Raw genomic sequence first — 13,461 nt, forward strand, 5'->3', positions numbered from 1 at the left:
CTTCATCTCCCAGAGTGTTTACCAAAGTCCTGGCTCTGGTTGTGTAGTTGTTGAAGACGTCAGATTTCCAGCAGGACAGAATAGGGTCATGGAAAGGTTTGATTGGGTGCTAAACCTTCTGAAGTCATCCTTGGTTTTGGCACATCTGGAGTACTTGGTGGCTTAGTCCTTGACACAGCCTAGATTAAGGTATTTTCACAAGATAAATGCCTGTCGCTTCCATCCAAGGAATCCCTGAAGTAGTTGAAAATGCCCTTGATTTGGGCCTGCATGAGACTACTGGGGAAAATGGTAGCTGCCTTTCATGTGGCTGCCTATGACCAATTTTACTCCAGTGTTATTCAGTTCAGTATTATGGGACAAATATCAGGAGTCCTTGGACCTGCCAATGCATCTGACTCCCAAGACCAGGTCTGCTCTGCAGTGGGGGCTATCCACACACATGCTGGATACATGTAAAACGTTCCATCTGATGATTTGGAAGGTCTTAATGACAGATAGCCTGTTGGGCCGGGGAGGTGTTCTGGAGAACCTCTCAGTTTAGCGAACATGTTCAACTAACTGAACATGTTTATTTCTCAAACAAAGGATCAAGTGTGTGCGGTAAATTCCACGGGGACTTCTTGGGATAATTTTTTCCCCTCTATGCCTTACCTGCATTGCAGCATCTTCATTCTTTGGATGTTTTTCAGGCTGTTGAATTTCATCTGTAGTCCATAGCTTTGTATTCACATTAAAGGAGAAGTATGGGAATGCAAAAATAGGCAGTACATACTACCCTCATACCTGCATTGCATTTCTTACTTTCCTCAGCCCTTTTGTTTTTGCAGAATAGTCTTTTCTAGATTCCAGAATCGGCATCTAATGGTTCTTTATCAGTACAAAAGTTTGCATGGTGTGGGAACAGCTCCACAATCCAGCCACTCCTTCACTCCCTTCCCTCCGGAGGACATGTGGGTGTGCCTGGTGAAGAGGTGCACACCTAGGCTGCTATCTAGAACGAGCATGCTCTTCATGTGTCTGTTTCCATGGCAACGTGTCCCCAGCTAAAACCTGGAAGCAGAGTGACAAGCAGTGAAGTCCTCACCTTTCCTTGGGTGTTATCTGTGAGACTCCAACACCTCTCCCCTGGGCTTTGATGTTCCTGTGTCCTCTGAGTATAGGAGTATAGTAAGCGGTTTCCTGTGTCTGTTCTGTGAAATGAATGCAGTGCTATGTGTGTAGAGCATACCTGTGTACTGTTCATAGCAAGTCTGCAGGGGAGATGGAAATTGACAACTCCCTGTTGCCTAAAGTGAAATATCCCTGTTGAGACCCCAGATATGTCCCCAGAGTCTCCTTTTATTGTACAGTGGTGATAGGGATGACATCAGGAACGGTGGTGAGGATAGGTATGACTTCAGTAATGGTGGCGGCGAGCATAGGGATGCCATCGGTGGCGGCAGACTGATGTCATCCCTATCCTCACTGATGCCATCTCTATGCCCGCCACTCATGTAATCCCTATGCAATGCTGGCAAAAGCCAGTGCTGGATTTTACCTGAAAATGTTTTTCTTTTGTATTATAATTTTACCAGGGGCGTAAAATATAATATACAGAGCACTGCCAGTGACTACTACACTCACTGAAGTCTACTGCTTTCCTGAACGTGTGCTTGGATCATTCTGTCTGCAAAGGGGAGGGGGAGAGCAGCTCTGTGTGTTGTGTGATGTCTCTGGAACGAGCAGAGAGCCGACATCAATAAAGCAAGATAAGTGGATGGAGCCAGACTCCAGAGCCAGACCCATGTTGGTATGAGGCTGTATGAAAGTCTGTAGACCCTCTTACGCGTAATTAAATCTGTTTTAACAGAAACGGGGCACTTCTCAGGGGAGAGGAAAGATTTGTAGAAACAGCAGCTCATAAGGATTAGGATTAAGCAAAAAAAGAAACTCATACTTCTCTCTTTAAAGTGATTTATAAAGTTTTGTTTTTTTAATATAAATGGCAATCAACCATAATAAGGCCACGCAAAAAAATTATATCTCCAAAAATAAATTTTGTGCAAACCAATAAAAGTCTCTGTGAGTATAGTGCTGAAATAAACAATATTAACACTAAAATAGTCCTTAGGTTATAATAATGAAAAAGGTGATGAACTTGAATGAATAAATAATTCTTATGCCAAAATCCTTATTGGGTCACCGCTGTGCTCCACACTAGTAGTGAATCCCGTCACCATTAGTAAAGCTGCTTACCAGATGGTAAAAAAGCAAATAGCCTTCATATGCTCCCAGCCACAGTCGTCAGACCCAGGGAATGGAACCCTCACAGCAGCTTCTTCTCAGTAGATGTAAACCATTGGTCTCAATATTACATGTATTTTAAACATAAATAATACTCCCAAAATTTCCAAAGGTGGAAAGACATTAGAATAAAAATGCCGACCGGCATTCAAAAGAGCCCTTTCTTGACAACGCGGTGACGTCAATGTACATCTTCCCAGACACGTTTCGTCATCAGAGGTTCTCAATGGGGATAGGGGAGTACAGTGATTCACCGCTAGATATAGCACCACGCCTCGTTCTGAGATGCAAGAAAGTGGCTGGAAGCCATCTTAACTAAGGGAAAGGTTGCCCAAAGTTAACCTAATGGCTGAATTACTTATATAAGAATACATAAATAAAATAGAATTAATTTAAAAATATATATGATGCATGGCAAAAAACCTATGTTCCGTATGGGTTAAACGTTGACAAAGATGTCAACGCCTTCATTAATAACGCATAAGGGTTTTTGAGGCTTGTGAGGATGACACACTGGGGATTTAATGGCAAGCCCTGCCCCGAAAATAAGCTCTAGTGTCTTTTTTGGTTGCCAAAATTAACCACTTAAGGACCAGGCCTCTTTTTCAGATTTGGCGTTTACATGTTTAAAACTGTTTTTTTTTTTTTTTTTTTTTGGTAGAAAATTACTTAGAACCCCCAAACATTATATTTTGTTTTTTTTCTAACACCATAGAGAATAAAATGGCGGTCATTGGAATACTTTTTTTCATACTGTATTTGCGCAGCGATCTTACAAGCACACTTTTTTGGGAAAAAATTCACTTTTTTGAACAAAAAAATAAGACAACAGTAAAATTAGCCCAATTTTTTTTTTTTTTTATATTGTGAAAGATAATGTTACGCAGAGTAAATTGATACCCAACATGTCATGCTTCAAAATTGTGCCCGCTCGTGGAATGGCGTCAAACTTTTACCCTCAAAAATCTCCATAAGCGACATTTAAAAAATTCTACAGGTTGCATGTTTTGCGTTACAGAGGAGGTCTAGGGCTAAAATTATTGCTCTAGCTCTACCGATCGCGGCGATACCTCGCATGTGTGGTTTGCCCGCCGTTTTCCTATGCGGGTGCTACCCTCGTATGCGTTCGCTTCTGTGCGCAAGCTGGTCGGGACGGAGGGGTTAAATTTTTAATTTTTTTTTTTTTCTTATTTTACTTGATTTTATTTATTTTTACACGTAAAAAAATAAAATAAAAAATTTAATGGATCACTTTTATTCCGATTACAAGGAATATAAACATCCCTTGTAATAGAAAAAAGCATGACAGGTCCTCTTAAATATGAGATCTGGGGTCAAAAAGTCCTCAGATCTCATATTTGGACTTAAATGCAATAAAAAAAAGTCATGTTAAAAAATGACATTGAAAAAAATATACCTTTTTAAAAGGTATGGGCGGAAGGGACGTTTTGACGTCGCTTCCGCCCTCCTCTGGTATAGAGATGAGTGGGGGCCATCTTGGCCTCACTCGTCTCCATACCCGGCCATCGACAGGACCCGATTGCCTCCGCCGCTACCGACGGCTCCGGTAAGCGTCGGGAGGGGGGGTGGCACCTCTCCCGCCGCCGAAAACGGTGATCTCGCGGCGAACCCACCGCGGAGACTGCTGTTATCGTACACAGGACCGCCTCCTGTAAAGAGGGATACCTCGGTTTTGGCAGCAGCTGCTGCCGTTACTGAGATATCCCTCTTCAAAAAGGACGTATATTTACATGAGGCGGTCCTTAAGTGGTTAATATAAGACCTAGGCTTATTTTTGAGGGGAACTCTGTAAACGAAAAAAGGCAAAAATTTGAAAAAAAATTCTAATTTTTGTGTTAAAAAAAATACAATAAACTCAATTTTAGTCATACATTTAGACCAAAATGCATTCAGCCACATGTCTCGGGTAAAAGAAAATTCAATAAGTATGTATTGGTTTGCGCAAAAGTTATGTCTGCAAATTAGGGTACGTTTTCTGGAATTTTTAAGCAGCTTTTATAGTTTGACTTTTTCTAATTTCTTGAAGTGCTATAATGGAAGGGCATTGCAAAACCCCCCAATTTTGGAAAGTAGAACCCTCCAAGGAATTTACTGAGAGGCTTGTTGAGCACATTGAATATTTTTTTTTTTTTTTTTTTTGTCACAAGTAAAAAATGCAGAAAGGAAAAAAAAAGTTTTACACAGTTGTCAATGAAATTATATATTGCTCAGACGCCATGAGTATATCTATCTGAAATTACACCCAAAAATGCATTCTGCTGCTTCCAAGTACGGGGATACCACATATGTGGAACTTTTGCACTCTCCTTTTCCTCCATTTTCCACAACAAATGAGAGCTGAAAAATACTCACCATGCCTCTTGGAAAATACCTTGGTGTGCCTACTTTCCAAAATGGGGTTATTTGGGGGGGGGGGGGGGGCGCTGCTATCTTAACATTTCAGGGCCTACAAAACTGTGATAGGTAGTAAGGAGATGAAGTCACCATTTTATGCCCTTATAAATCCTGAAGGTAGTGATTTTCGCTGTCCTGTACATGGCTAGGCTCGTACTCGGGAGAAGCAGCAGAAGGTGTTTTTTTTTTTTTTAAGAGTACTGATACCTTTTTTATTTATCCTGCATGTCCCCCTCAGATCTACAATGACTGCACTTCCAAGTGCACTTTTTTTTATATATATATTTAATTACTTTTTGTTGCCTTTTCAAACACTTAGAAACACGCCATTTCAAACATTTAGAACAAAAAATAGGCATTTTAGCTCTTATGGGAAAAAAAGGGAACAATTCCAACGCAGCAAATATGGTGCCTTGCAAAACTATTCATCCCCTTCGCTTTTTACCTATTTTGTTACATTACAGCCTTTAGTTTAGTTTTTTCTGTCACATGATCTGTCATTACTTATACACACACCTTTTTAAAAGGCCCCAGAGGCTGCAACACCAAAGCAAGAGGCTCCACTAACCAAACTCTGCCATGAAGACCAAAAAATAGCGGCGCTTTAACACAGACGCACCCACCACCCCAGTGTGAAAGGGGCCTTAAGGATTTTGCCGTATTTAGCAAATGAGGGGTTATTATATTGAGTTTTTGATTGTGAAGTAAGGTGAAATAGAAAACCCATGGATCAAACTGAATCATATCTTTGTATTATAGATGCCATATTCATAACGGCCAATATTTTTGATTAAAAGGGCATGCCCACTAGATAGGACCATGAGTAGCATGGCCTCCACATTCTCTCCAGCATAGAGGAGAATTAGAATGGAATCATTTGAAACATGAATAAGATACGTGGTAGCATATTCATTTTAACTATATTTATTTTCCCCAACCAAGTATGAAAAATACAAGTCCATTTACGTAAATCGGATTTAATTTCATTCAGGAGAGGAATATAATTATATTGAAACATGTCTGATAAACCAGCTGTTAAATTAAGTTCTAAATATTTAAAGGTTCTAGGCTGCCAAGTAAATGCAAATGTACATAACTTCCTGGCTTCACTCAAAGGAATGGAGATATTAAGTACCTCAGATTTTAACATATTCATTTTAAAATTATAAAAGGATTGCAATGTCCGTAGGGAAGCCGTTAGTTTATCTTAATTTCAGTTTGGCCAGGGAATGCTGGAAGTACTGGCACTGCAGAAGTGATTGGCTCCCAATTAGGATTGTCAAATGCAGCAGGAAAGGCACTATGGGCTCAACGGGCCTGTCTTTGTCGTCTTGGAGGCTGCAGGACACTACTTTTGCTAGCCGCCATACCAGCTTGAACTGTACTTATGAGACTCGCCACATCACCAAATGTTACTGCAGTGCTGGTTTGTCTACGACCAGGGTGTTCTAGGCCACTGGTGCTTGCCAGTTCACCAGAAGGATGAACCGCACTAGTACTGGCTCTCTGCTCCATATGAGAGCCCTGCAGTTGTTCCACCTCGGCAACAGAAGAATGGGGTTGGGTACGCCTGACCTTTGCAGAGACCACTACTCAGAGCTATCTGTCAGGGTGCCGCTGCTCTCTACTGGTTCGTATACTGAGCCTGAATCTGACAGGCGGCTTCCCCTTCATTCTCATCTGTCATGCTCAGCAATGTGTAGGCCTCTTCACTAGTGTACCTCCTGTTTGGACATTTTGGCCTCTAAATTTATAGGTACAACTAGTGTGACTCACAAGCAAAAGCACAGCACCTGATTGTCAGAGCCTGCTTCAATAGCTACCAAAAAAACTGTCAAAGGGATCATGCGTGAATCTGCGAGCACTGCAGTTTGTATTTTGTAAGTGACAGTGATCGATTGATACTGCACTTGGGTGGGCTGGGAGGGGCTAAACGCAGGTGCTAGCAGGTGTCTGGGCTGATCCCGCTAACACTGCGTTTTTGGGAACACTAAACTACTGGGGACGTTAGTATAGATCTGATCAAAGATATTGATCCGTTTCAGACACTATACTAGTAAGGTGTGCGTGTGCGTGTGCGTGCTACTGGGATTGACGCTGACCCTAACAGATGGTTAAACCTTTATTGGGTAATATATGGTGGGTGTCCCGATGCTGTAAAAAAACAAACTAACCAATCGCCTCTTACACTAATATGCTGATCACTGGTGACAGAGTGAAAGGGTTAACTGGGGGCTATCAAGAAGTTAAAACCTTTTTTTGGGTAATATATGGGGTACGCTGAAGCTATAAAAGACTGACAGTGAAACTAACATCACCTGTGACACTAATACTGTGATCAGAAAAGAGATCTGTACACTATATTAGGGACACTGACGGGGTGAAAGGGTTAACTGGGGAGCGATCAAGGGTCTAAACCTTTTATTAGGGGGTTAATGGGGACCTACCTGGGCCTACTACTAACTGCACTAATACTTATTAGTGTCACAAGTGACACCAGTACACTGATCAGTGAAAAATCTGAAAACTGAACTTAGTGACAGGGAGTGTCAGTATAGTGTTGTTGCAACTCGTGTTTGGATGTCCTCTCTCCTCTCTGGAACCGAAAAGTGTACCACGAGGGAAGGACATCTCTTCCTCTGCTTGTGTTTACATTACACAGGCAGAGGACAGTGTCTCATTCGTCAGAACCAATCACCAGGTCCAGGCCAGAAATCATTGACCTGGAAACTGATCGGTTCTGGTTGCACGCCCGACATCCAGCTATGGCAATTTGCCGAGGAGAGCCAACCTGCCGCAGTATGACGGAGGCTGTCGGCTACTGGTTAATAGAGGAGAAAGCAAATAGGCTATTTGTACTTTTAAGTGCATTGAAAAATTCAGGCCCCACCCCTGTGTATTGATGTGCATGCTCTTTACAGTAAGTAAAAAATATTTTCGCACAGGAGGAGTTCAACAGTAGCAGTTTTTCAAAAAAAAATTTCCAGACTTGTCCCTTTAAATTGATTACATGGGAGGCAGCTGGTTTGAGTGGGGAAGTTTTGCATTCTCTTTAGTTAAACCACTGATATGATCTTCTAATTGTACATTGATATATACATTTGTAGCCAGTGTCTGAAATAAAACCAAAAATGGTTGTATTTGATGTTCTTTTTAATTATTAATTTCCTTGTTGCTTAGAAACCTATGGATATTTGTATCCAAGTTTACTGAATTTGATGCCCGGAAACTGCACAAGCTCTACAAACATGCTATCAAGAAGCGCCAGGAGTCTCAGGTAAATGGTTGCTTAGATGATTGATTTTTTTTTTTTCCTTATTAGTTTTATGTGCATAATTCAAATGGCTTTCTTTTTCCCTAAAGCACAATGACCAGAACGTTGGCAGCAGCGTGAACACAATTGTACGGCATCCAGGTAAATGCTAATCAATTCTATTGTCCTATAACAAGTTTTTCTTTTTTAGCAATGTTGTATTGTTGCCTTTAAAGTCCCAAAAATAGGTAGATTGAAGTGGCAATGCTAAACAATTAAACTCTGAACATTTCACTCCATTAAAGCGGAGTTCTGCCTGCAAAAAAAAAAAAAAATAATTAAGTCAGCTGCTAGAAATACTGCAGCTGCTGACTTTTAAAATTCTCGCCCGAAGCCAACCCTTCCCTCGGTGCTGGCGGCGCTGGCATCTTCAGGAAGTGAAGCCTTGCGGCTTCACAGTATGTTTGCTACTGTGCATGCGCCAGTCACTCTTCACGTTCTGAATGGTCTCTGCTGTCTTCTGGGACCTGTGTGTCTCCCAGAAGACAGCGAAGGGGGGGGGGGGCAGAGGTGTTTGGACATGGCGTAGTTCGTCGCAGATTCTGTGGCGCTCTTTCGCCAGAAGTGGGAGCAAATGCCTGGTTTAGACAGATATCTGCTCCCCCTGCCAAATGTGAGACTGGAGGGGAGAGGAACTGGATCAGTGACATTTCCATTTCTGGATGGAACTCTGCTTTAAGTACTTGTGAACCCCAACAAAGCTTGATGTGAATCTCCTCCATCAGGGTTTGTATCAAGTCTGAAAAAAGAGGTCTATGTTCAGATTCCGCCAACAAACCACTCACTGCTGTTAAACCAATTTTACTGTTCTCTGGATTATTGATCTTGATATTTAGCTGCTTTTTTTTTATTTTTTTTTTCCAGATGTGGAAAGATTAAAAGAAAACACAAATCATGATGATAGCAGCAGAGACAGTTATTCCTCTGACAGGCACTTATCACAGTACCATGATCACCACCATAAGGACCGACACCAGAGTGATTCCTACAAGAAAAGTGACTCGAGGAAAAGGCCCTATTCCAGCTTCAGTAATGGAAAAGACCACAGAGACTGGGATCACCATTATAAGCAGGATAGGTGAGTGATTGCTTCACGTCTTCTTCTTCTTTTTTTTTTTTTTTTTTTTTTTTTTCCAGCCTTTCTGAATTAAAAATAAAATAAACCTTTTTCCATGGAACCATAAACTTGCTCTTTATCCAGGGTGAGGCAAAACAGGTGATCTAATATTCCGAGGATCAACTATCTACAATGTTGTTTCTTATAAATGGTAATAGTCAGTTCTTGTATAGTTAGTATTGTTGGAGGGCAATAGGAGACAGTGCCTCTCAAAAAAAAAATTTTTTTTGTCCATTGAGGGACACTGGAATTCCTTTACCTTTGGTTTATACTAAACCATCTCTTGTTCCAGGGAGTAGTTGTGCCCATTCCACAAGACAAGTTCAAGGGATTCTTTGCAAACCTGTTACCAAGTCCAATGTCCTATTCATCCTATTCTGGTCTTAAAATCCCTCAACAAAAACCTTCAAATTCCAAATTTTCACTTACAATCTGCCAAGGTTAATAACTGCCTCTCTGAAACAAGGGGAATACGTGGCATCCGTAGACCTCCAAGATGCCTATCTACATGTTGCCATTTATCCACATTATCAGTGTTTTCTGCAGTTCCTAGAGGCAGACAATCACTGCTCTTTTGCCAATCCTCTGCTCCTCTTTCCTCTTCAGAACTCGGGGCATCCAGGTTACAATCTATCTAGATCGCCTGAAGGACTCCTCCCATCCAGCTGTCAGCAATTGCCTGAAGGATTCACATGTCCTAGGCTTTTGGGCAGGTGGTCATTTTAAAAAACAAAATGGAAAGTAAATGAACAGAAGGGAAATCCAAATCAATATTTGGTGTGACTACCCTTTGCCCATTAAACAGCATCAGTTCTTTTAGTTAAACTTGCACACTGTTTTTGAAGGAATTCGGCAGGTAGGTTGTTCCAAACATCTTGGAGAACTAACCACAGATCTTCCGTGGATGTAGGCTGCCTCAGATCCTTCTGTCTCTTCATGTAATCCCAGACTCGATGTTGAGATCAGGGTTCTATGGAGCAAACCATTACTTCCAGGACTCCTTGTTCTTTACGCTGAAGATAGCGCTTAATTACATTGACTGTATGTTTGGGGTCGCTGTTTACTGCAGAATAACTTTGGAGCCAATCACATGCCTCCCTGATGGTATGGCATGATAGAAAAGTATCTGCCTGTATTTCTCAGCATTGAGCACACCATTGATGCTGACCAAACCTCTACCCACTGCATCTGGACAGACTTCTCCAAACAGCAGATGGTTGAACCTGGATCCCACTGGTTTCTGCCAGTTCTGTGCTGATGGAACTGCTGGGCATCTTCCGTTTTTGAAGGGAGGGAAACACGATGTGTCTCATCTGCTGTATTAGGTTTCCTTGGCTGGCCACTGTGTCTACAGACTTCAACGTTGGCCAATAGTGTTTAAAACAATCTACCCGTCGAGTTTCTTCAAAAACTGTGCAAGTGTACCAAGAAGAACGGATGCGGCTTTGAAAACAAAGGGTGGTCCCACCAAATACTGATTTGATTTCGATTTTTCTTTACAGCATTTCTTCACATCTGCCTAAAATGTTTGCACAGTACTGTGTGTAAAAAAAAAAAAAAATTTCAAATGAAACAAAAACACTCAGCACAACAAAGTTTATTAAAATTGATTAAAGACATCCACCCATAAACTCACATAATGACGTGCCCAGCCTGACACCCAGGAATGATAGTTTCAGCATGTAAAAGTTGTCCGCTCCACTAGTGCTTCCTACTAGCCCCAAGTAGATGCTCTGTGCAGGATGACATTGCATATCTAAGCCCCGTTTTGCACATTTTGGCATTTTGGCAGGTGATGGTTTGGACACAGATCACAGAAAAATACAAATAAAATTAGATCTATCTTCCTACGATCTATGACTGGATAATTCAGATACTATTGTAATTCTCAAGGGTTTTCTAATTGGGATTACTAATTCTCTTAAAGTGACCTACTCCTACTTCAAATCACAACTCTAAACTTAAAGTGGTGGTAAAGCTTTGGCTGTCAAGCAACTGGAGATGCTTCATATGTTGCCTTTTTTTCTCTTGGTGTCAGTAAAACTTGTCAAAAGTAATTCATGTTGATAGCAGAGGAACAAAGCAGCTGACTAAAATGACAGTCAGGGGTTGAATTACTAAAACTGGAGAGTGAAAAATCTGGTGCAGCTCTGCATAGAAGCATCAGTTTCCATTTTTTTTTTTTTTTTTTTTTTTTTGTCAAAGCTTATTTGAACAACCTGAAGTTAAGTGGCTACCATGCACAGCTGCACCACACCATATTTTGCAGGCTCTAGTTTTAGTAAAGCAACCCCTTGGTGTTCTTAATTGAGGCAATTACACGCTATAGTATGATACCATTTGTTTTCATGTCTGAGGTTTACAACCACTTAAAAAAAAAATGTTTTTGCTAGTATGCCCACATCCCACTAATGTATATAACAGAATGTGTGTTATGGCAAAAAGGACTGCAAAATAGTGTACATATAGTGAGTACCATATTATATAATCTTAGTTAAATTTCTAGTGAAGAGGACAATTTTGTGGAAACATTTTTGAAGTGGAAAAAAATGTGAAGCCCTGCAGTGACCATTGTCTTTTTTTTTTTTATTTTGTTGCAGATATCACAGTGAAAGCAAACACAGAAAGCTGGATGACCACAGAAACAGAGATCATTGGTCAAACATAGAAGGAAGTTTAAAAGATAGATCCCTTTCAGATCATCGATCCCATTCTGATCACCGTTCTCATTCAGACCACAGATCAAGTTCTGACTACAGCCATCACAAATCTTCCAGGGATTACCGGTACCATTCAGACTGGCAGATGGACCATAGGGCTTCTGGTAGTGGACCCAGATCACCTTTAGATCAGAAGTCTTATGATTCTAGGTCTCCTTTGGGACACAGGTCACCCTTTGAGTGCTCATCAGATCACAAAAGCACCCCAGAACATTTATGGAGCGGGCGCAAAACATAACACATGGAGTGCAGTCCAGGACATTAGCCATATTCCGTAAAATTATCACGGTGATTGCCTTACATGACTTGAAAGAAATGGACTGCATCTGCCCAGGGCAGACTTTACTACTTTCCTGAATGCAAGGTCTATTATCACAAAAGAACAGAGAATATTTTTGTATTTAAGGTATATGCTGCACTGTGCTGCAATCGTGGCATTTTTTAACATAATTAAGAAATAGATGTTTACTATTTCGGAGACCTCAGCACTGCCCATTTTGACTGAATTTTAACACAAAAATCAGATGCCTGTACTATGGATACTTTGTGTTTGCCTATGGTCCTGTTCCACGAGTCAGAAGAAAGGGGTTTTATATTGTCTGGAAAATGCTCTCAAGGACTACGTTCACTTTCCAAAGCTATTTGTTTACATTGTACACTGCAACCACCTTGCCGCTTTTCATCATATGCTTGAATATTTAAATCCTGTACCTAAACCTGTAAAATAGCCTTTTTTTTTGTGATCAACTGTAATATTTTTTTTATACAAGGTAAAACTGCTGTAAATTATTGTAAATTAATTAAATGAACATTTCCTTTCTCAGGCTTTCTTTGACTGTTCCTTTCCCCACCAACTCAGGCCTTCTCATTCAGTATGGAATATATATATATATATATATATATATATAAAACCTTTTTTTGTTTTCTTTATAGTTTGATGGAATCAATGTTCAGAATGTAAAAAATGTCGGGGAAAGTGAACACTAATTCCATGCTTATGTCTGGTGTTCCAGTTTATAGATTTATTTGTTTTTAATTTTAAACAGATATCAGTGTTGTGTTAAGCTCTGTGGATAACATGACTTTTATGCATCTAAAAAGCCGTTATGTACTTGTTTTTATAAACCAGGTAGCGTGGTTGACTAGCAGCTCCACTGTCCAAACCAGCCAAAATTTTATTGTCGATCCATTTGTTTTCCCTAAAAAAAAATTTATTTTTTGTTTAAGAAAATGGGCAATAATGTCAAATGTGCTATGCAGCCAGTATAATTTTCAGTTTCATGATTGAATTTCTAAATTGTTTAAATGCACACTGATTGTATATAGATTTCTTCTATATATGGAAAATTAAAGAGAGAAACGTGAATTATATTTTCTGCTTTCTTTTCCCTCTGTTTCATTTGTATGTACAAATATATTCTTTTTATACATGTATGCAATGTTGATATAGTCACTACTTACATCAGTCCTTTCCTAAATGGTTCTTACAATGTAATGTATCATCCATGAACATACTGTGAGGTTAAAAAATGTTAACTTAATTTCTCTTATATTCAACGACCGACACAGCTCCTCTCTTAGCCAATTGGGTTGTTAGCCTTATCACTAGG

At 40.3% G+C, this 13,461-nt stretch overlaps 1 protein-coding gene across 2 annotated transcripts in view; it reads left to right on the plus strand.

Annotated features, from left to right (window-relative positions):
* The window catches only part of CHD1 (chromodomain helicase DNA binding protein 1), a 162,130-nt gene extending 148,908 nt beyond the window's left edge, over window positions 1-13,222 (plus strand). For both annotated transcript variants that reach the window (XM_077462337.1, XM_077462338.1), the window contains 4 exons: window positions 7,882-7,978; window positions 8,065-8,116; window positions 8,879-9,092; window positions 11,732-13,222. In XM_077462337.1, the coding sequence (XP_077318463.1) occupies window positions 7,882-7,978; window positions 8,065-8,116; window positions 8,879-9,092; window positions 11,732-12,089 (721 nt within the window). In that variant the 3' untranslated portion in view covers window positions 12,090-13,222. The remainder of the gene's footprint in view (window positions 1-7,881; window positions 7,979-8,064; window positions 8,117-8,878; window positions 9,093-11,731) is intronic.
* Window positions 13,223-13,461: the final 239 nt, after the last annotated feature.

Source organism: Lithobates pipiens, unplaced genomic scaffold, assembly GCF_037356315.1.
Source record: "Lithobates pipiens isolate NorthernLeopardFrog02 unplaced genomic scaffold, aLitPip1_a1.2 Scaffold_3, whole genome shotgun sequence".
NCBI classification, from domain to species: domain Eukaryota; kingdom Metazoa; phylum Chordata; class Amphibia; order Anura; family Ranidae; genus Lithobates; species Lithobates pipiens.